General features: G+C 46.0%; 2 protein-coding genes across 2 annotated transcripts in view; both read right to left on the bottom strand.

Moving 5' to 3' along the window:
- LOC134203310 (uncharacterized) overlaps positions 1–21,781 on the bottom strand; it is a 120,291-nt gene that overhangs the window by 49,831 nt on the left and 48,679 nt on the right. The window lies entirely within an intron of this gene.
- On the bottom strand, positions 2,065–6,864 carry LOC134203314 (uncharacterized). Its single transcript, XM_062678188.1, has one exon. The coding sequence runs from the start codon at positions 6,862–6,864 to the stop codon at positions 2,065–2,067; it is 4,800 nt and encodes a 1,599-aa protein (XP_062534172.1).

Here is a 21,781-nt window from a genome sequence, read left to right as displayed (position 1 = left end):
ACTGTCTGACCGCCACTTGATGATTTTTCGCTAAGCCACCAAAATTTGGAATAAATTTTCAGCATTGCCTGCCACTGCTATCCACGCCTTCGTGCTGCTGTGTCCGCTCAACTGCATCGAATGTCGACCCTTATTTGTGGAATCCCGATCAAAATGGCTCGCGCGCGCCGGACAGCAGCTTTTTTGTTTTCAATAAATTAAGCCCGTTAGCTCCGCCCCTTCGTGATCTGATATGGATGTAAATATAATGTGCACTCATAACGATTAATGGAGGGGCGGGGCTAATGGAACTACCCAGACAACCACACATCGCATAAGAATGTACGATTAAAATCGTTTACCGATCCAAATTTCATCGAAATCGCATTGTGGTGCAAAGCTCATCAGTTTATTTATAAACTTTCCCGCACAGTAGGCTATTTTGCGAGTTTATTCCAGCTTCATATGTTGACATCGCATTTTCCTGCAAACAAACTCAAATGAAATCGGATTATCTGTCAAACAGAGTTTGTTATCACAAACTACATCGCAATGTATAACGAACAAAATCGCATAAAAATCGTGCAAATCGCACACACGCCGTTTAACGTCGGATAAGAAATACACATATATCGCCTCCACTTGTGTACGCAAAAAGCGTTTTCGCGACTGGTAAGCGATGAAATTTGTGTGCATAGGCATCGCATAACAGAAAAACAATTCTATTATGCATGCATTCTGGTTGTCTGGGTATTTCATTAGATATAAGAAAGCTGCTTTTCGGCGCGCGCGAGCTATTTTGATCGAGATTCCGCAGACAACCGACCGTTCGGAGAATGTTATTTGCCACTGCCTTGCAAGCGGGAGAAAATGCAACAAAAATAAATGAAAGATTAAAAAAAAATAGGTTTTACGTAAAACAAATCAAAACAAGACACGTTACATTTTTTAGCGAAGAGTCCTAGTTGGAAAACACATCATAAGTGAAAAAAAAAGTTTTGCAAAAAAGTGCAATTTCGTCAAAAATCCAAAAACCAAATATACAAGAAAGGCAAAGCATTTTTCACGCTAATCACGCCCTAATCTAACACATGAGAATTAAAATAATTATTACCAATGGGAGAAAGTATATCTTTGTCGTCATTTTTCAACGAATTATAACTGAAAATCCATTTTCCACTCAAAACTTACTGTAGCCAAACCTGGCGAAAGTTCGACGAGCACGGCCCACAGCGACGACCAACAGCAACAGCAGCAATCACACCAACAGCACCAGAATACCGCGTGCGCAGACCAACAACGACGGGATGAAGTTTTAGCACAACGGGGACGATTTCGGTATCAGTTCTTTGATTCGCGATTCAATAAATACACTGAATATACTTTAGCGCACCTCCTCGTATCGAGGTTTATTCGAACGATAACGAAAACTGACTGACGAGCCAAAACCTATCTCCGCTCTATCCTACCTACATCCATTTCTGCTCATATTGTGTGAGTACGGCATGATATACCGATCAGATAAATCGGAGATAAGAACAAAATATAAAATCTAGATCGACTCTCTCGAGTGTCGCTTGGCTCATAGAAGTATTGAGATACATTTTGAGTGCAATTTTATGTTGTCAGTAATAGGGTTCTAAATTCAAGTAACAATAATTCATATGACACTAATTCAAATTCTAATATTGAAATAAACCATCGCCAACATGTCGGGCCCCGTTGAAAGGCCACACGCTTAAAATCAATAACACAGAGATGTGTTTGCATCACACAAAACGGACCTAATGTGGAACATCCCCTAGATGAGCGACAGTTACACAGGCACAAAAATGCCTCGTACGGTCGTGATAACGGTCCATTTCAACATGTAAACGTTTGTACAGATTCCTTGTTCCATGAGGAACCAAATACTGTTGAAAATATTGAAATCCAAGCTTCAATAAAACCACACGAGCTATTTTTGTGGCTGTGTAACTATCGCTCAACTAGGGGATGTTCCGCATTAGGTCCGTTTTGTGTGATGCAAACACATCTCTGTGTTATTGATTTTAAGCGTGCACTTTCAACAAATACCAGGCGTTTCTATGCTGAATGGGTAGTAGCTTCCTGGGATGTATCGATGGGGAGCGGACAGACTTCGGTGATTGCCCGTCGATATTGGCCATGGGCAGTACGAACCTGTACTACCCGGACACGTCCGTCCATACCGGGGAACACCTGTTGAACCCGACCGAGGTTCCATCTCATTGGCGGAGCATTATCGTCCTTAAGCAGCACAAGCGTTCCAACCTCGACATCCGGATGGATTGTTGGCCACTTTTTACGGTCCTGGAGTTGGGCCACGTAATCTCGTGACCATGCTTTCCAGAAATGCTGGAGACCTCTTTGCATTTTCTGGAACGAATCAAGGCGATTAATTGGGGTGTTAGACAAATCGGGCTCGGGGAGGGAACAAAGTGGTTCTCCCACGAGCAAATGGCCTGGAGTAAGGGCAACAACATCTGCTGGGTCCGACGACATCGGACAGAGTGGACGGGAATTCATTATACCCTCGATCTGGATGATCAAGGTGTGGAAGTCATCAGTGTTGATTACCGTGTCCTTCATCACACGATACAGGTGATACTTGAAGGTCTTGACGGAAGCCTCCCAAAGGCCCCCAAAGTGAGGCGAACGAGCTGGATTGAAATGGAAGGTAATTCCCGTTTCTGCGCAGAAGTTTTGTAGTCCAAGCGATTTGTGCATTGCGTCGAACTGGTTTCGATTTTCCTCGAGCATACGGTTTGCTCCGACAAACGTACGCGCATTGTCGCAGTAAATATCGGATACACGACCACGACGTCCGACGAGACGTTTTAGCACGTTGATGAATGCGTTGGACGTCAGATTGTACACCATATCGATGTGTACCGCTTTCGACGACATACATACGAAAATAGCGACGTGTATCTTCACCGACGGACCGCGACGATTCGGAAACGAAACGGAAAATGGCCCGCAATAATCGACGCCACTGCGGGCAAACGCGCGCGACGGCGTGATACGAACAGCTGGTAGTGGTCCCATAATTTGGCCAATGCTTCGGGGACTGCATCGGAAGCATGTGATACACTCTCGAACAACTTTCTTCGCGAGGTCACGACCTCGTATTGGCCAGTAGCGCTGCCGCAGTGTCGACAGAAGAAGTTGTGGACCTGCATGCAGCATTCGCAAATGAGTGCTTCTCACGATAAGGATTGTGAGGTGTGCCTTTGAGGGCAACACTAGTGGATGTTTTGTGTCGAACGGAACATTGAGCTGTTGTAGTCGACCGGTGATTCGAAGCAACCCATCTGCGTCCACGAACGGGTGTAGTGATTTCAATTGAGACTTGAATGAAAAACTTTTGCTGCAAGCACCCTTGTGCTTCTTAAGAAACTCGATTTCTTGCGAAAAATAGATCCATTGCGTTTGCTTGATCAGGAGTTTTAAAGATTGGTCCAGCTCGGTCGCTGAAATTGGACCCAGTTGCCGAATTTGAGGTGGCTTGGAACGGCAATTTTTGTAGAATCGCAGTAACCAGGCAACCTTGCGTTGTAAATGGGAGAGCGATGAGTGTTGTTCGATAAGCTCGATTGTAGCATGATTGGTGGTGACTACAACCGATACGACTTGGCGAGATTCAGCTGTACGAGCTTCTAAATGTAGTTTTGACATTTTGATGCAATTCTCCGGCCAAGTTTGAGCATCTTGCCGTAGGTAGGGTGGCCCATGCCACCAGAGAGTGTCGCCTTTTAGGAGAGAAGGAGCAATTCCCCTCGAAATTTTGTCTGCAGGGTTCAATTCAGTAGGAACATGACGCCACATATTCCCACCTGTCAAACGATGTATTTCTGCAACCCGATTTGACACGAAAACTTTCCAGGACGATGAAGATGAGGCAATCCAGTGGAGCACGATTGATGAATCGGTCCAAAACGTGACCGGGAAAGATAGTTTTGTCGAATCTAATATAAATTCTGCCAGTTGCGCGCCAAGCACTGCAGCGCATAACTCGAGGCGTGGGATCGACAGCTTGCGAAGTGGACTGACTCGAGACTTTGACATCACTAGGTTGCAACATTGTTCTCCATTCGAGCTGATGGTTTTCGCGTACATACAGCATCCATACGCATTGTCAGATGCGTCCGAAAAAACATGGAACTCGAGAATTCGATAATTATCGGCGAGAATTCGCCGGGGAATCCGAAGCGAAGAGAGAGCGTTTATTTCGAGTCGAAAGTGTGTCCACCAATTTAGGTAATTCTCCGGCAACGCATCATTCCAATTGAACTTTTCCGACCACAACGCTTGAAGAAAGATTTTTGCACCAACGATAGCTGCTCCAACAAGGCCCATCGGATCGAATAGGCGAGACATCTCCGAAAGAACTGAACGTTTTGTGATTGGCTCCGACGTAGAGAAGACGGGTACGTTGAAGCTGAACTCATCTGCTTTTGGATGCCATAGAAGACCGAGCGCTTTCACCGAACTTGGTTGGCTTATTTCAAGCTCGCTCCGGGAGTCCCGAAGTGATTCCGGAATGTGAAAAAGTACCGCGGAACTATTACTGCACCATTTTCGCATTTTAAAGCCGCCTGACTGAAGAAGCTCAATTAGCTGGAGGTTTGTATCCACTAGACGTTGTTCATCATCATGTCCCGATAAATAATCGTCCACGTAGAAACATTTGTTGACTGTTGGAGCTGCCAGCGGATACCTTTCAGCTTCATCTTCCGCTAGTTGGTTGAGGACACGTGTGGCAAGGTACGGTGCCGGTGCGGTACCATACGTCACCGTTTTTAAACGATAGGTTTTCAATTCATCAGATGGATTTTTCCGAAACAGGATCAGTTGCAGCAAGCAATCATCAGGGTGAACCCACACTTGCCGATACATTTTTTCGGCATCTGCACTCACTGCATACCGAGGAACACGAAAATTGATGAGAGTAGAGACGAGCGGTGGTTGAACAGTGGGGCCGATGTAGCAGAGATCATTCAACGAAATATTGTTGCTGCCCCTACACGAGGCATCAAACACTACACGTGTTTTGATGGTTGTGCTGTCCGGTCGCTGAATCGCATGATGAGGAAGATAGAAGTGTGGTGTTGTTGGAGGAATTTCGGTCGTGTTTTCCTCCATGTGCTGCAACGATAAATACTCATCCATAAACTTGGAATACTCTGCGTGTAGTTGTGGGTCTGACGATAGCTTTCTCTCGATCGCTGAGAATCTGCGTTCAGCGATTTTGAACGACTCTCCCAACGTGTCAAGCATTTCCCCACGAATCGGCAAACGAACCACGTACCGACCATCAGAGGCTCTGAAATGTGTCTTCCGAAAATGATTCTCGCAGTACAGCTCCTCTAACGATAGCACCTTGCCCTTCTCGAAACTCTCCACCTCCCAAAACTTGTGAACCATCGACTCCAAGTTGTCGATCGAAGTTATGTTACACACAACGGTTGGAGCAGTTTTCTGCTCAGCTTCACCAGCAACGACATATCCGAAAACTGTTTTACGTAGCACTGGTAAACCTGCGCCTAGCGAGATTTGGTCGTTCTCCAAAATTGAGAAGAAGTTTTTGACACCAATGATGAGGTCCACGTCATGAGCGACATTGAATTTAGGATCAGCAAGCGGAAGGTGGCGTGGAATGACCCATTTCGAGATATCCACCGTTGTGGTGGGCAGAATCCTGGTTAGTGTAGACAATATCAGGAATTCCATAGTGGTTGTGTACGATTCAGATCGTGACGACACAGTGATATTGGTTTTGTGTTTCACTTGTTTGACTGATTGGCTAATACCGTACACTTCGATTTTTGCTGACGTGCGTTTCGAACAGAGTCGTTGAGCGAGAGATTCTGTTACAAAATTTGCTTCAGAAGCACAATCCAGCAAGGCGCGAGCGAGAATATAACTGCCATGACCGTGTTTTACTTTGACGTAGGCAGTAAGCATGAACACCGATGACATGCATGCTTTCGAAACGAAAGATTGATTTGGAGTTACTGTTTGGCAATTCATCACTTGCGAGGAGCTTTGGGGCGAGCATGACGGTACAACTGGCGGAACCGACGACGAAACGGACGATAACGAACGATTGACAAGCCCATCCGACGGCGACGGGGCCGATCCCATAACCCGAGGGACCACGTGACATTGATCGGCAATGCACGACACCGACGACGGCGATTCGACAACCGATGCCGATCGTGAGGATTGTTGACATTGACCCACCTGTGCCGCTACGGACTTATCATGGAATTCTGTACTAGTATTTGGATTCAAATGCAACAGAGTATGGTGGCGTTTGTTGCATGTCCGACACGAACCCGCAGAACAGTTCTTCATCAAGTGTGATGATTTTAGGCAGTTCAAACACAAACCTTGCCTTTTTGCCAACTCGAAGCGCTTTTGTGGTGTTAGCTTCCTAAAATCGTCACACAGCGAGAGCATGTGCGACTGCTTGCAGAGAACGCATTTCGGTTTGCTATCATTGTTGGCAGAGTGGTACGAGGAGGTTTTCGAACGGTACGGTTTGGACTCATGCTTTGGTTCGGTTCTGGCAACAGGGGTTAGAGGTTGGGAGAGCGTAATAGATTGCAGAACGCGCGACCGTTTCTGAATAAAGGCAATTAGATCGGCATACACCGGCCGCACATCGTCTGCTAATTGGTTTTCCCACTCCTTTTGGGTCGACGGATCGAGCTTGCTACTGAGCAACTCAACCAAAAAAGAATTCCAGTGCTCCCTGGGATCCTCCAACTTATTTAACACGCTAATGTGTTTATCGAATTCATCAGCGAGATTGCATAAAGCCGCCGATGATTCCTTGCGGACCGATGGAGTGGACATTAATGCCGAAAAATGTTGTTTAATTAGCAGGTTCTTGTTGTCAAAACGCTTCTTCAGCAAGTCCCACGCGATAGCATAATTCGCTGCTGAGACTGCAAGTGATTGCACGAGTCGCAAAGCATCGCCTTTCAATACAGTTTTCAAGTACTGAAATTTCTGTACTGCCGAAAGTTGTCCATTTGTATGGATGAGAGTGGAAAACAGATCATGAAAATTCATCCACTCATCATAATCTCCACTGAAATCTGGGATTTTCAGTTCAGGGAGGCGAACAGAAGGAGCATGTGCAGGTGGAGCACCAGGGGAGTGAGGAGGTCGATCAGCTCTTTCATCGGCAATCGCAAGTTTGCTTGATAAAGAACCCTTTAGTTCAAAATACTGGGTTTCGAAATGAATGCGTTCGTCAGCTAAATCTTCCGTGAGATCTTCCTCAAACTCTATTTCGGATTGCACTTCATTGAATTTCTCCCACAGACTATCTAATTTTTCAAGCCTGAACTTAAGTTGAGGAAAATCGCGATCAAATACATAGTTCTCATCAAATTCCTTAATTAATTTTGCGGAACCGATGATATTGTTTCTCTTCAGAAGCAATTTTTTGGATTTCTTTGTGTGTCTAATCACCATCACTCCTATGTGCCTTACAATGGGCGGCAATTACAATAAAACACGCGAGATCGATGTGTATTGTCGAGTACGAAAAATGGTGTCCACTCACCTTTGTTTCCCGCTAGCGTTACCTGGGCTCACTTGACTTGACCTGCGTCCTTGATCGCGAATGCCCGAATTGGTGACTAATCCGTGCTTGGCTAAACGTCCAGGTCGAAAGAAGCTGCCGATGCAGCGAGGAATCCGGCTGATGATCTTGTGGGGTAGTTGAATAGCGGCGACAATCCTCCAAATAGGACCCACTATTGTTCGAGATAGACCCACGCTAACCTCAGTCCAGTCGAAAGCGATGAAAGGGACCTGGCAGTCCCGGGTTTCGGCACCAAAAATGTAGCCAAACCTGGCGAAAGTTCGACGAGCACGGCCCACAGCGACGACCAACAGCAACAGCAGCAATCACACCAACAGCACCAGAATACCGCGTGCGCAGACCAACAACGACGGGATGAAGTTTTAGCACAACGGGGACGATTTCGGTATCAGTTCTTTGATTCGCGATTCAATAAATACACTGAATATACTTTAGCGCACCTCCTCGTATCGAGGTTTATTCGAACGATAACGAAAACTGACTGACGAGCCAAAACCTATCTCCGCTCTATCCTACCTACATCCATTTCTGCTCATATTGTGTGAGTACGGCATGATATACCGATCAGATAAATCGGAGATAAGAACAAAATATAAAATCTAGATCGACTCTCTCGAGTGTCGCTTGGCTCATAGAAGTATTGAGATACATTTTGAGTGCAATTTTATGTTGTCAGTAATAGGGTTCTAAATTCAAGTAACAATAATTCATATGACACTTATTCAAATTCTAATATTGAAATAAACCATCGCCAACACTTACGATCTGTTCGTAAAAAAACCGTTCTCAAATTAACATTTCTATTTTTATGGCTCAAATTCATCTGGGTAATTGCTAGGTAGTAAATATAGCCACTACATGGGAAATAATAAGTAGAGCTCTTGTTAATAAACAGAAAAACATATAATTTGTTGGTGGCAATATAGTTGCCTTATAAATGATTATTGTATTCAATAAATTAAGCCCGTAAATTTGAATGGATGAAATCACTAATAGAAACCAAACTTCCAAGCCAAACTCCAAACTGACACCACAATTTGTAATAAATGTAATGTAATAAAGGCATCGCCACTGGCGGCACGGGATCGCAACAGTGCTATTTTTGTAGTCAACCCTTTCTTCATATAAAATGCTGGTTCGTTGAGGTTGAAAGATCTGCAGCAACACACCGAGGATCATCACCAATGCGATGGATTTTCGTTGAAAATGTTACCAGCACTGTGTCCGCTCCGCTGTGATCGCTTTGATGCGTCTGCTCTGCGTGAAACCTTGTTCAAACTGAGGATTAGATCCAAACTCGCAAGTGATTGATTTTTGATGTCTGTGCTAGTGATGCATGTACGTGATTGGTTGGTTTACCTATTTCTAAACTTTTTGTCAATTATCGATAATAAATAGTTAAAAATCAGTATTTTCAAATAAATACAAAGACGCGTTGACTCATCCTTGATCGAATGGTCCAAAAAAATTGGAAATCCATCGAGAAACGGCTGAGATATTAAAGTTTGAAGTCTATCATATTTTCGTGACGGTCCCCGATTTTCGCAATCGTAAAGTGTACCCCAATATAGAAAAGACAGACGTAGTCCTACGTCAAAAGAACTTCGTTTAGCGACAGCTGTCCATGAGATTTGTGGCTAGCGTCGAAGACTACCCTAGTTTTGGTAGTTGTACTCTCAGGCCGACGAACTGCGTGGTGTGGAAGAAAAAATCATAAGGGTTGTGTACAAGACACGACCGCCCGACGTAAACTACGTAAAACCGTTTGGTGAAATGAAACTACGTAGTCCTACGTCACCTTTGCGTACAACCCGATTGGGCTGCACCTTTGAGTTTTTTCCTTTCATTCTGACCGGCACAAGCGAAGCAACCGCATCATCGATTGAACAGCACTCACACCTTTTAGCAGGGAATGAAGTCTGCACCGACCGCTTTTTCGGCTCGACACAATCGAAGCCACCATCATCAGCCGAAACCTAGCCAGTTCGGCAGCAGTCCACCCTACAGACCCGACGAAGCAGCAATGCTGAGCAGATACCGGCAGCAGCAGCAGAGTCGAGCCGAGACCGGCCGGCATCGGTGATGAGCCGAGACAAGCTGAAGAAAAGCCACATGATGCAGCATGTATGTCCAAAAACAAACGGTTCTTCAGAGAGCCAATAATAGAGATCAATATCAAAGCTTTCAATACCCTTCGGGATAGAAATTGTACTTGGGTGCCACCACTATACCACCACTAGAAATTCGCGGTTATTTGAAAAGATCGTTTTCTTACTTTTTGGACTTAGCCGAAGCAAACAGCCTTTTTTAAGGCTCTGAGAGTTAAAAATAATGTTCTCCTTAAGTCGCTATGGCACGGATTAGGAGGCCCTACATCCCCTGCTGGGCCAACTTGTGGCTTATTTCAGGCAGTCCTTCAGTGGGAAGGTTGCCACTGTCGAGGCTAATATTCCGTGACCGGACAGATACTTCCTGAATTGTTTTTTGATGATTCTTGTTCGAGGTAGATTTGATTTCTGTGTCGATTTGATGAGAAGATTTTGCCAAGGAATGGTATGCAACGCCGATTATTTATCCAAAATAGTTGATGTAAGAAATTTGGACATATTATGTATCTTAAAGGCATGGTCAAGTCAAGTCCTACGTCCACTTAGCGGTTATGTCACAGACATTACCCACTGTTCGTTTTCGAACAGCGGTATCAAAACTCAAAGGTGCAGCCCAATCGGGTTGTACGCAAAGGTGACGTAGGACTACGTAGCTATTCAAAATTGATGGTATTTGCCATAATAATTTGTGTCGTTTTATTAACATTGAGCAAACTGCTCGGAGGCCAACTGAATCAAGAAGTTGAATAGTTGTTCCCAGTTGGATGGACTTTGAGTCTCTAACCGTGGAATTAACATGACTCATTGGCCGCTGAAGCCACTCGACTGGCTTTCAGTCGGGGACATCACAATCCTTACTTTGTCACGTACGCTTACATCGCGGGCGAAAACCAAACGTTGCAAATAAATATATTTGCGTTTGGTTTCACGCCACTTCTGATTCTGCTTATTTCTCCTTTATTTCAGCCATTTTTGAGGATGGTGTCCTACAAAAAGGTCTTTATACAAAAGAAGGTTGATCCGACTATTCGTAATAAATTTTCTTCAAAGTGCAAAACTCAATCGTAACTAGCAAATTTGATAGCGCGGCAGAGGGAGATGATGCACTTAATTTGAAAGGTTGGAATCACTAACAGCAACCAAGCTACCACGTTTAACCCGATGCCGCCGAAACAATCCATTTTTGCAATTAACTCTTTCTTTCTATAAAATGCTGGTCATGAGAAGAACCAATTTTCTTTTCCCAATGCGTCTTTCCAATAACTAACTGCATCCAAACGTTTGTCAGCACCCTGCGTTGAAATTGTCCAACCGAGTTCAGTGCGTGATTTCTCTTGTTTCGGACTGCAGAATGATCGCGCGATCGGCCGAAATATTTGTTCTGCATTGCGCGGCCCTTAATAAAAATCAGTTCAGTGCGTGATTTCTCTTGTTTCGGACTGCAGAACGATGACGCGATCGGCCGAAATATTTGTTCTGCATTGCGCGGCCGGTAATAAAAATCAGTTCAGTGCGTGATTTCTCTTGTTTCGGACTGCAGAACGATGACGCGATCGGCCGAAATATTTGTTCTGCATTGCGCGGCCCTTAATAAAAATCAGTTCAGTGCGTGATTTCTCTTGTTTCGGACTGCAGAACGATGACGCGATCGGCCGAAATATTTGTTCTGCATTGCGCGGCCCTTAATAAAAATCAGTTCAGTGCGTGATTTCTCTTGTTTCGGACTGCAGAACGATGACGCGATCGGCCGAAATATTTGTTCTGCATTGCGCGGCCGGTAATAAAATCAGTTCAGTGCGTGATTTCTCTTGTTTCGGACTGCAGAACGATGACGCGATCGGCCGAAATATTTGTTCTGCATTGCGCGGCCGGTAATAAAAATCAGTTCAGTGCGTGATTTCTCTTGTTTCCGACTGCAGAACGATGACGCGATCGGCCGAAATATTTGTTCTGCATTGCGCGGCCGGTAATAAAAATCAGTTCAGTGCGTGATTTCTCTTGTTTCGGACTGCAGAACGATGACGCGATCGGCCGAAATATTTGTTCTGCATTGCGCGGCCGGTAATAAAAATCAGTTCAGTGCGTGATTTCTCTTGTTTCGGACTGCAGAACGATGACGCGATCGGCCGAAATATTTGTTCTGCATTGCGCGGCCGGTAATAAAAATCAGTTCAGTGCGTGATTTCTCTTGTTTCGGACTGCAGAACGATGACGCGATCGGCCGAAATATTTGTTCTGCATTGCGCGGCCGGTAATAAAAATCAGTTCAGTGCGTGATTTCTCTTGTTTCGGACTGCAGAACGATGACGCGATCGGCCGAAATATTTGTTCTGCATTGCGCGGCCGGTAATAAAATCAGTTCAGTGCGTGATTTCTCTTGTTTCGGACTGCAGAACGATGACGCGATCGGCCGAAATATTTGTTCTGCATTGCGCGGCCGGTAATAAAAAATCAGTTCAGTGCGTGATTTCTCTTGTTTCGGACTGCAGAACGATGACGCGATCGGCCGAAATATTTGTTCTGCATTGCGCGGCCGGTAATAAAAATCAGTTCAGTGCGTGATTTCTCTTGTTTCGGACTGCAGAACGATGACGCGATCGGCCGAAATATTTGTTCTGCATTGCGCGGCCGGTAATAAAAATCAGTTCAGTGCGTGATTTCTCTTGTTTCGGACTGCAGAACGATGACGCGATCGGCCGAAATATTTGTTCTGCATTGCGCGGCCGGTAATAAAAATCAGTTCAGTGCGTGATTTCTCTTGTTTCGGACTGCAGAACGATGACGCGATCGGCCGAAATATTTGTTCTGCATTGCGCGGCCGGTAATAAAAATCAGTTCAGTGCGTGATTTCTCTTGTTTCGGACTGCAGAACGATGACGCGATCGGCCGAAATATTTGTTCTGCATTGCGCGGCCGGTAATAAAAATCAGTTCAGTGCGTGATTTCTCTTGTTTCGGACTGCAGAACGATGACGCGATCGGCCGAAATATTTGTTCTGCATTGCGCGGCCGGTAATAAAAATCAGTTCAGTGCGTGATTTCTCTTGTTTCGGACTGCAGAACGATGACGCGATCGGCCGAAATATTTGTTCTGCATTGCGCGGCCGGTAATAAAAATCAGTTCAGTGCGTGATTTCTCTTGTTTCGGACTGCAGAACGATGACGCGATCGGCCGAAATATTTGTTCTGCATTGCGCGGCCGGTAATAAAAATCAGTTCAGTGCGTGATTTCTCTTGTTTCGGACTGCAGAACGATGACGCGATCGGCCGAAATATTTGTTCTGCATTGCGCGGCCGGTAATAAAAATCAGTTCAGTGCGTGATTTCTCTTGTTTCGGACTGCAGAACGATGACGCGATCGGCCGAAATATTTGTTCTGCATTGCGCGGCCGGTAATAAAAATCAGTTCAGTGCGTGATTTCTCTTGTTTCGGACTGCAGAACGATGACGCGATCGGCCGAAATATTTGTTCTGCATTGCGCGGCCGGTAATAAAAATCAGTTCAGTGCGTGATTTCTCTTGTTTCGGACTGCAGAACGATGACGCGATCGGCCGAAATATTTGTTCTGCATTGCGCGGCCGGTAATAAAAATCAGTTCAGTGCGTGATTTCTCTTGTTTCGGACTGCAGAACGATGACGCGATCGGCCGAAATATTTGTTCTGCATTGCGCGGCCGGTAATAAAAATCAGTTCAGTGCGTGATTTCTCTTGTTTCGGACTGCAGAACGATGACGCGATCGGCCGAAATATTTGTTCTGCATTGCGCGGCCGGTAATAAAAATCAGTTCAGTGCGTGATTTCTCTTGTTTCGGACTGCAGAACGATGACGCGATCGGCCGAAATATTTGTTCTGCATTGCGCGGCCGGTAATAAAAATCAGTTCAGTGCGTGATTTCTCTTGTTTCGGACTGCAGAACGATGACGCGATCGGCCGAAATATTTGTTCTGCATTGCGCGGCCGGTAATAAAAATCAGTTCAGTGCGTGATTTCTCTTGTTTCGGACTGCAGAACGATGACGCGATCGGCCGAAATATTTGTTCTGCATTGCGCGGCCGGTAATAAAAATCAGTTCAGTGCGTGATTTCTCTTGTTTCGGACTGCAGAACGATGACGCGATCGGCCGAAATATTTGTTCTGCATTGCGCGGCCGGTAATAAAAATCAGTTCAGTGCGTGATTTCTCTTGTTTCGGACTGCAGAACGATGACGCGATCGGCCGAAATATTTGTTCTGCATTGCGCGGCCGGTAATAAAATCAGTTCAGTGCGTGATTTCTCTTGTTTCGGACTGCAGAACGATGACGCGATCGGCCGAAATATTTGTTCTGCATTGCGCGGCCGGTAATAAAAATCAGTTCAGTGCGTGATTTCTCTTGTTTCGGACTGCAGAACGATGACGCGATCGGCCGAAATATTTGTTCTGCATTGCGCGGCCGGTAATAAAAATCAGTTCAGTGCGTGATTTCTCTTGTTTCGGACTGCAGAACGATGACGCGATCGGCCGAAATATTTGTTCTGCATTGCGCGGCCGGTAATAAAAATCAGTTCAGTGCGTGATTTCTCTTGTTTCGGACTGCAGAACGATGACGCGATCGGCCGAAATATTTGTTCTGCATTGCGCGGCCGGTAATAAAAATCAGTTCAGTGCGTGATTTCTCTTGTTTCGGACTGCAGAACGATGACGCGATCGGCCGAAATATTTGTTCTGCATTGCGCGGCCGGTAATAAAAATCAGTTCAGTGCGTGATTTCTCTTGTTTCGGACTGCAGAACGATGACGCGATCGGCCGAAATATTTGTTCTGCATTGCGCGGCCGGTAATAAAAATCAGTTCAGTGCGTGATTTCTCTTGTTTCGGACTGCAGAACGATGACGCGATCGGCCGAAATATTTGTTCTGCATTGCGCGGCCGGTAATAAAAATCAGTTCAGTGCGTGATTTCTCTTGTTTCGGACTGCAGAACGATGACGCGATCGGCCGAAATATTTGTTCTGCATTGCGCGGCCGGTAATAAAAATCAGTTCAGTGCGTGATTTCTCTTGTTTCGGACTGCAGAACGATGACGCGATCGGCCGAAATATTTGTTCTGCATTGCGCGGCCGGTAATAAAAATCAGTTCAGTGCGTGATTTCTCTTGTTTCGGACTGCAGAACGATGACGCGATCGGCCGAAATATTTGTTCTGCATTGCGCGGCCGGTAATAAAATCAGTTCAGTGCGTGATTTCTCTTGTTTCGGACTGCAGAACGATGACGCGATCGGCCGAAATATTTGTTCTGCATTGCGCGGCCGGTAATAAAAATCAGTTCAGTGCGTGATTTCTCTTGTTTCGGACTGCAGAACGATGACGCGATCGGCCGAAATATTTGTTCTGCATTGCGCGGCCGGTAATAAAAATCAGTTCAGTGCGTGATTTCTCTTGTTTCGGACTGCAGAACGATGACGCGATCGGCCGAAATATTTGTTCTGCATTGCGCGGCCGGTAATAAAAATCAGTTCAGTGCGTGATTTCTCTTGTTTCGGACTGCAGAACGATGACGCGATCGGCCGAAATATTTGTTCTGCATTGCGCGGCCGGTAATAAAAATCAGTTCAGTGCGTGATTTCTCTTGTTTCGGACTGCAGAACGATGACGCGATCGGCCGAAATATTTGTTCTGCATTGCGCGGCCGGTAATAAAAATCAGTTCAGTGCGTGATTTCTCTTGTTTCGGACTGCAGAACGATGACGCGATCGGCCGAAATATTTGTTCTGCATTGCGCGGCCGGTAATAAAAATCAGTTCAGTGCGTGATTTCTCTTGTTTCGGACTGCAGAACGATGACGCGATCGGCCGAAATATTTGTTCTGCATTGCGCGGCCGGTAATAAAAATCAGTTCAGTGCGTGATTTCTCTTGTTTCGGACTGCAGAACGATGACGCGATCGGCCGAAATATTTGTTCTGCATTGCGCGGCCGGTAATAAAAATCAGTTCAGTGCGTGATTTCTCTTGTTTCGGACTGCAGAACGATGACGCGATCGGCCGAAATATTTGTTCTGCATTGCGCGGCCGGTAATAAAAATCAGTTCAGTGCGTGATTTCTCTTGTTTCGGACTGCAGAACGATGACGCGATCGGCCGAAATATTTGTTCTGCATTGCGCGGCCGGTCATAAAAATCAGTTCAGTGCGTGACGTGTCTTCGTTCCGACTGCAGAACGATGACGCGATCGGCCGAAATATTTGTTCTGCATTGCGCGGCCGGTAATAAAAATCAGTTCAGTGCGTGATTTCTCTTGTTTCGGACTGCAGAACGATGACGCGATCGGCCGAAATATTTGTTCTGCATTGCGCGGCCGGTAATAAAAATCAGTTCAGTGCGTGATTTCTCTTGTTTCGGACTGCAGAACGATGACGCGATCGGCCGAAATATTTGTTCTGCATTGCGCGGCCAGTAATAAAATCAGTTCAGTGCGTGATTTCTCTTGTTTCGGACTCTTGTTTCAGAACGATGACGCGATCGGCCGAAATATTTGTTCTGCATTGCGCGGCCGGTAATAAAAATCAGTTCAGTGCGTGATTTCTCTTGTTTCGGACTGCAGAACGATGACGCGATCGGCCGAAATATTTGTTCTGCATTGCGCGGCCGGTAATAAAAATCAGTTCAGTGCGTGATTTCTCTTGTTTCGGACTGCAGAACGATGACGCGATCGGCCGAAATATTTGTTCTGCATTGCGCGGCCGGTAATAAAAATCAGTTCAGTGCGTGATTTCTCTTGTTTCGGACTGCAGAACGATGACGCGATCGGCCGAAATATTTGTTCTGCATTGCGCGGCCGGTAATAAAAATCAGTTCAGTGCGTGATTTCTCTTGTTTCGGACTGCAGAACGATGACGCGATCGGCCGAAATATTTGTTCTGCATTGCGCGGCCGGTAATAAAAATCAGTTCAGTGCGTGATTTCTCTTGTTTCGGACTGCAGAACGATGACGCGATCGGCCGAAATATTTGTTCTGCATTGCGCGGCCGGTAATAAAAATCAGTTCAGTGCGTGATTTCTCTTGTTTCGGACTGCAGAACGATGACGCGATCGGCCGAAATATTTGTTCTGCATTGCGCGGCCGGTAATAAAAATCAGTTCAGTGCGTGATTTCTCTTGTTTCGGACTGCAGAACGATGACGCGATCGGCCGAAATATTTGTTCTGCATTGCGCGGCCGGTAATAAAATCAGTTCAGTGCGTGATTTCTCTTGTTTCGGACTGCAGAACGATGACGCGATCGGCCGAAATATTTGTTCTGCATTGCGCGGCCGGTAATAAAAATCAGTTCAGTGCGTGATTTCTCTTGTTTCGGACTGCAGAACGATGACGCGATCGGCCGAAATATTTGTTCTGCATTGCGCGGCCGGTAATAAAAATCAGTTCAGTGCGTGATTTCTCTTGTTTCGGACTGCAGAACGATGACGCGATCGGCCGAAATATTTGTTCTGCATTGCGCGGCCGGTAATAAAAATCAGTTCAGTGCGTGATTTCTCTTGTTTCGGACTGCAGAACGATGACGCGATCGGCCGAAATATTTGTTCTGCATTGCGCGGCCGGTAATAAAAATCAGTTCAGTGCGTGATTTCTCTTGTTTCGGACTGCAGAACGATGACGCGATCGGCCGAAATATTTGTTCTGCATTGCGCGGCCGGTAATAAAATCAGTTCAGTGCGTGATTTCTCTTGTTTCGGACTGCAGAACGATGACGCGATCGGCCGAAATATTTGTTCTGCATTGCGCGGCCGGTAATAAAAATCAGTTCAGTGCGTGATTTCTCTTGTTTCGGACTGCAGAACGATGACGCGATCGGCCGAAATATTTGTTCTGCATTGCGCGGCCGGTAATAAAAATCAGTTCAGTGCGTGATTTCTCTTGTTTCGGACTGCAGAACGATGACGCGATCGGCCGAAATATTTGTTCTGCATTGCGCGGCCGGTAATAAAAATCAGTTCAGTGCGTGATTTCTCTTGTTTCGGACTGCAGAACGATGACGCGATCGGCCGAAATATTTGTTCTGCATTGCGCGGCCGGTAATAAAAATCAGTTCAGTGCGTGATTTCTCTTGTTTCGGACTGCAGAACGATGACGCGATCGGCCGAAATATTTGTTCTGCATTGCGCGGCCGGTAATAAAAATCAGTTCAGTGCGTGATTTCTCTTGTTTCGGACTGCAGAACGATCGCGCGATCGGCCGAAATATTTGTTCTGCATTGCGCGGCCGGTAATAAAATCAGTTCAGTGCGTGATTTCTCTTGTTTCGGACTGCAGAACGATGACGCGATCGGCCGAAATATTTGTTCTGCATTGCGCGGCCGGTAATAAAAATCAGTTCAGTGCGTGATTTCTCTTGTTTCGGACTGCAGAACGATGACGCGATCGGCCGAAATATTTGTTCTGCATTGCGCGGCCGGTAATAAAAATCAGTTCAGTGCGTGATTTCTCTTGTTTCGGACTGCAGAACGATGACGCGATCGGCCGAAATATTTGTTCTGCATTGCGCGGCCGGTAATAAAAATCAGTTCAGTGCGTGATTTCTCTTGTTTCGGACTGCAGAACGATGACGCGATCGGCCGAAATATTTGTTCTGCATTGCGCGGCCGGTAATAAAAATCAGTTCAGTGCGTGATTTCTCTTGTTTCGGACTGCAGAACGATCGCGCGATCGGCCGAAATATTTGTTCTGCATTGCGCGGCCGGTAATAAAAATCAGTTCAGTGCGTGATTTCTCTTGTTTCGGACTGCAGAACGATGACGCGATCGGCCGAAATATTTGTTCTGCATTGCGCGGCCGGTAATAAAAATCAGTTCAGTGCGTGATTTCTCTTGTTTCGGACTGCAGAACGATGACGCGATCGGCCGAAATATTTGTTCTGCATTGCGCGGCCGGTAATAAAAATCAGTTCAGTGCGTGATTTCTCTTGTTTCGGACTGCAGAACGATGACGCGATCGGCCGAAATATTTGTTCTGCATTGCGCGGCCGGTAATAAAAATCAGTTCAGTGCGTGATTTCTCTTGTTTCGGACTGCAGAACGATGACGCGATCGGCCGAAATATTTGTTCTGCATTGCGCGGCCGGTAATAAAATCAGTTCAGTGCGTGATTTCTCTTGTTTCGGACTGCAGAACGATGACGCGATCGGCCGAAATATTTGTTCTGCATTGCGCGGCCGGTAATAAAAATCAGTTCAGTGCGTGATTTCTCTTGTTTCGGACTGCAGAACGATGACGCGATCGGCCGAAATATTTGTTCTGCATTGCGCGGCCGGTAATAAAAATCAGTTCAGTGCGTGATTTCTCTTGTTTCGGACTGCAGAACGATGACGCGATCGGCCGAAATATTTGTTCTGCATTGCGCGGCCGGTAATAAAAATCAGTTCAGTGCGTGATTTCTCTTGTTTCGGACTGCAGAACGATGACGCGATCGGCCGAAATATTTGTTCTGCATTGCGCGGCCGGTAATAAAATCAGTTCAGTGCGTGATTTCTCTTGTTTCGGACTGCAGAACGATGACGCGATCGGCCGAAATATTTGTTCTGCATTGCGCGGCCGGTAATAAAAATCAGTTCAGTGCGTGATTTCTCTTGTTTCGGACTGCAGAACGATGACGCGATCGGCCGAAATATTTGTTCTGCATTGCGCGGCCGGTAATAAAAATCAGTTCAGTGCGTGATTTCTCTTGTTTCGGACTGCAGAACGATGACGCGATCGGCCGAAATATTTGTTCTGCATTGCGCGGCCGGTAATAAAAATCAGTTCAGTGCGTGATTTCTCTTGTTTCGGACTGCAGAACGATGACGCGATCGGCCGAAATATTTGTTCTGCATTGCGCGGCCCTTAATAAAAATCAGTTCAGTGCGTGATTTCTCTTGTTTCGGACTGCAGAACGATGACGCGATCGGCCGAAATATTTGTTCTGCATTGCGCGGCCGGTAATAAAAATCAGTTCAGTGCGTGATTTCTCTTGTTTCGGACTGCAGAACGATGACGCGATCGGCCGAAATATTTGTTCTGCATTGCGCGGCCGGTAATAAAAATCAGTTCAGTGCGTGATTTCTCTTGTTTCGGACTGCAGAACGATGACGCGATCGGCCGAAATATTTGTTCTGCATTGCGCGGCCGGTAATAAAAATCAGTTCAGTGCGTGATTTCTCTTGTTTCGGACTGCAGAACGATGACGCGATCGGCCGAAATATTTGTTCTGCATTGCGCGGCCGGTAATAAAAATCAGTTCAGTGCGTGATTTCTCTTGTTTCGGACTGCAGAACGATGACGCGATCGGCCGAAATATTTGTTCTGCATTGCGCGGCCGGTAATAAAAATCAGTTCAGTGCGTGATTTCTCTTGTTTCGGACTGCAGAACGATGACGCGATCGGCCGAAATATTTGTTCTGCATTGCGCGGCCGGTAATAAAAATCAGTTCAGTGCGTGATTTCTCTTGTTTCGGACTGCAGAACGATGACGCGATCGGCCGAAATATTTGTTCTGCATTGCGCGGCCCTTAATAAAAATCAGTTCAGTGCGTGATTTCTCTTGTTTCGGACTGCAGAACGATGACGCGATCGGCCGAAATATTTGTTCTGCATTGCGCGGCCGGTAATAAAAATCAGTTCAGTGCGTGATTTCTCTTGTTTCGGACTGCAGAACGATGACGCGATCGGCCGAAATATTTGTTCTGCATTGCGCGGCCGGTAATAAAAATCAGTTCAGTGCGTGATTTCTCTTGTTTCGGACTGCAGAACGATGACGCGATCGGCCGAAATATTTGTTCTGCATTGCGCGGCCGGTAATAAAAATCAGTTCAGTGCGTGATTTCTCTTGTTTCGGACTGCAGAACGATGACGCGATCGGCCGAAATATTTGTTCTGCATTGCGCGGCCGGTAATAAAATCAGTTCAGTGCGTGATTTCTCTTGTTTCGGACTGCAGAACGATGACGCGATCGGCCGAAATATTTGTTCTGCATTGCGCGGCCGGTAATAAAAATCAGTTCAGTGCGTGATTTCTCTTGTTTCGGACTGCAGAACGATGACGCGATCGGCCGAAATATTTGTTCTGCATTGCGCGGCCGGTAATAAAAATCAGTTCAGTGCGTGATTTCTCTTGTTTCGGACTGCAGAACGATGACGCGATCGGCCGAAATATTTGTTCTGCATTGCGCGGCCGGTAATAAAAATCAGTTCAGTGCGTGATTTCTCTTGTTTCGGACTGCAGAACGATGACGCGATCGGCCGAAATATTTGTTCTGCATTGCGCGGCCGGTAATAAAAATCAGTTCAGTGCGTGATTTCTCTTGTTTCGGACTGCAGAACGATGACGCGATCGGCCGAAATATTTGTTCTGCATTGCGCGGCCGGTAATAAAAATCAGTTCAGTGCGTGATTTCTCTTGTTTCGGACTGCAGAACGATGACGCGATCGGCCGAAATATTTGTTCTGCATTGCGCGGCCGGTAATAAAAATCAGTTCAGTGCGTGATTTCTCTTGTTTCGGACTGCAGAACGATGACGCGATCGGCCGAAATATTTGTTCTGCATTGCGCGGCCGGTAATAAAAATCAGTTCAGTGCGTGATTTGTCTTGTTTCGGACTGCAGAACGATGACGCGATCGGCCGAAATATTTGTTCTGCATTGCGCGGCCGGTAATAAAAATCAGTTCAGTGCGTGATTTCTCTTGTTTCGGACTGCAGAACGATGACGCGATCGGCCGAAATATTTGTTCTGCATTGCGCGGCCGGTAATAAAAATCAGTTCAGTGCGTGATTTCTCTTGTTTCGGACTGCAGAACGATGACGCGATCGGCCGAAATATTTGTTCTGCATTGCGCGGCCGGTAATAAAAATCAGTTCAGTGCGTGATTTCTCTTGTTTCGGACTGCAGAATGATCGCGCGATCGGCCGAAATATTTGTTCTGCATTGCGCGGCCGGTAATAAAAATCAGTTCAGTGCGTGATTTCTCTTGTTTCGGACTGCAGAACGATCGCGCGATCGGCCGAAATATTTGTTCTGCATTGCGCGGCCGGTAATAAAAATCAGTT

The sequence above is a fragment of the Armigeres subalbatus genome, unplaced genomic scaffold, assembly GCF_024139115.2.
Source record: "Armigeres subalbatus isolate Guangzhou_Male unplaced genomic scaffold, GZ_Asu_2 Contig1754, whole genome shotgun sequence".
In the NCBI taxonomy this organism is placed as follows: domain Eukaryota; kingdom Metazoa; phylum Arthropoda; class Insecta; order Diptera; family Culicidae; genus Armigeres; species Armigeres subalbatus.
Note: the sequence above shows the minus strand (reverse complement) of the source record. Positions and strands in the feature narration are given on the sequence as shown.

Coding starts and splice junctions, on each gene's coding strand:
- LOC134203314 (XM_062678188.1), bottom strand. CDS start 6,864: ATGTCCACTCCATCGGTCCGCAAGGAATCATCGGCGGCTTTATGCAAT.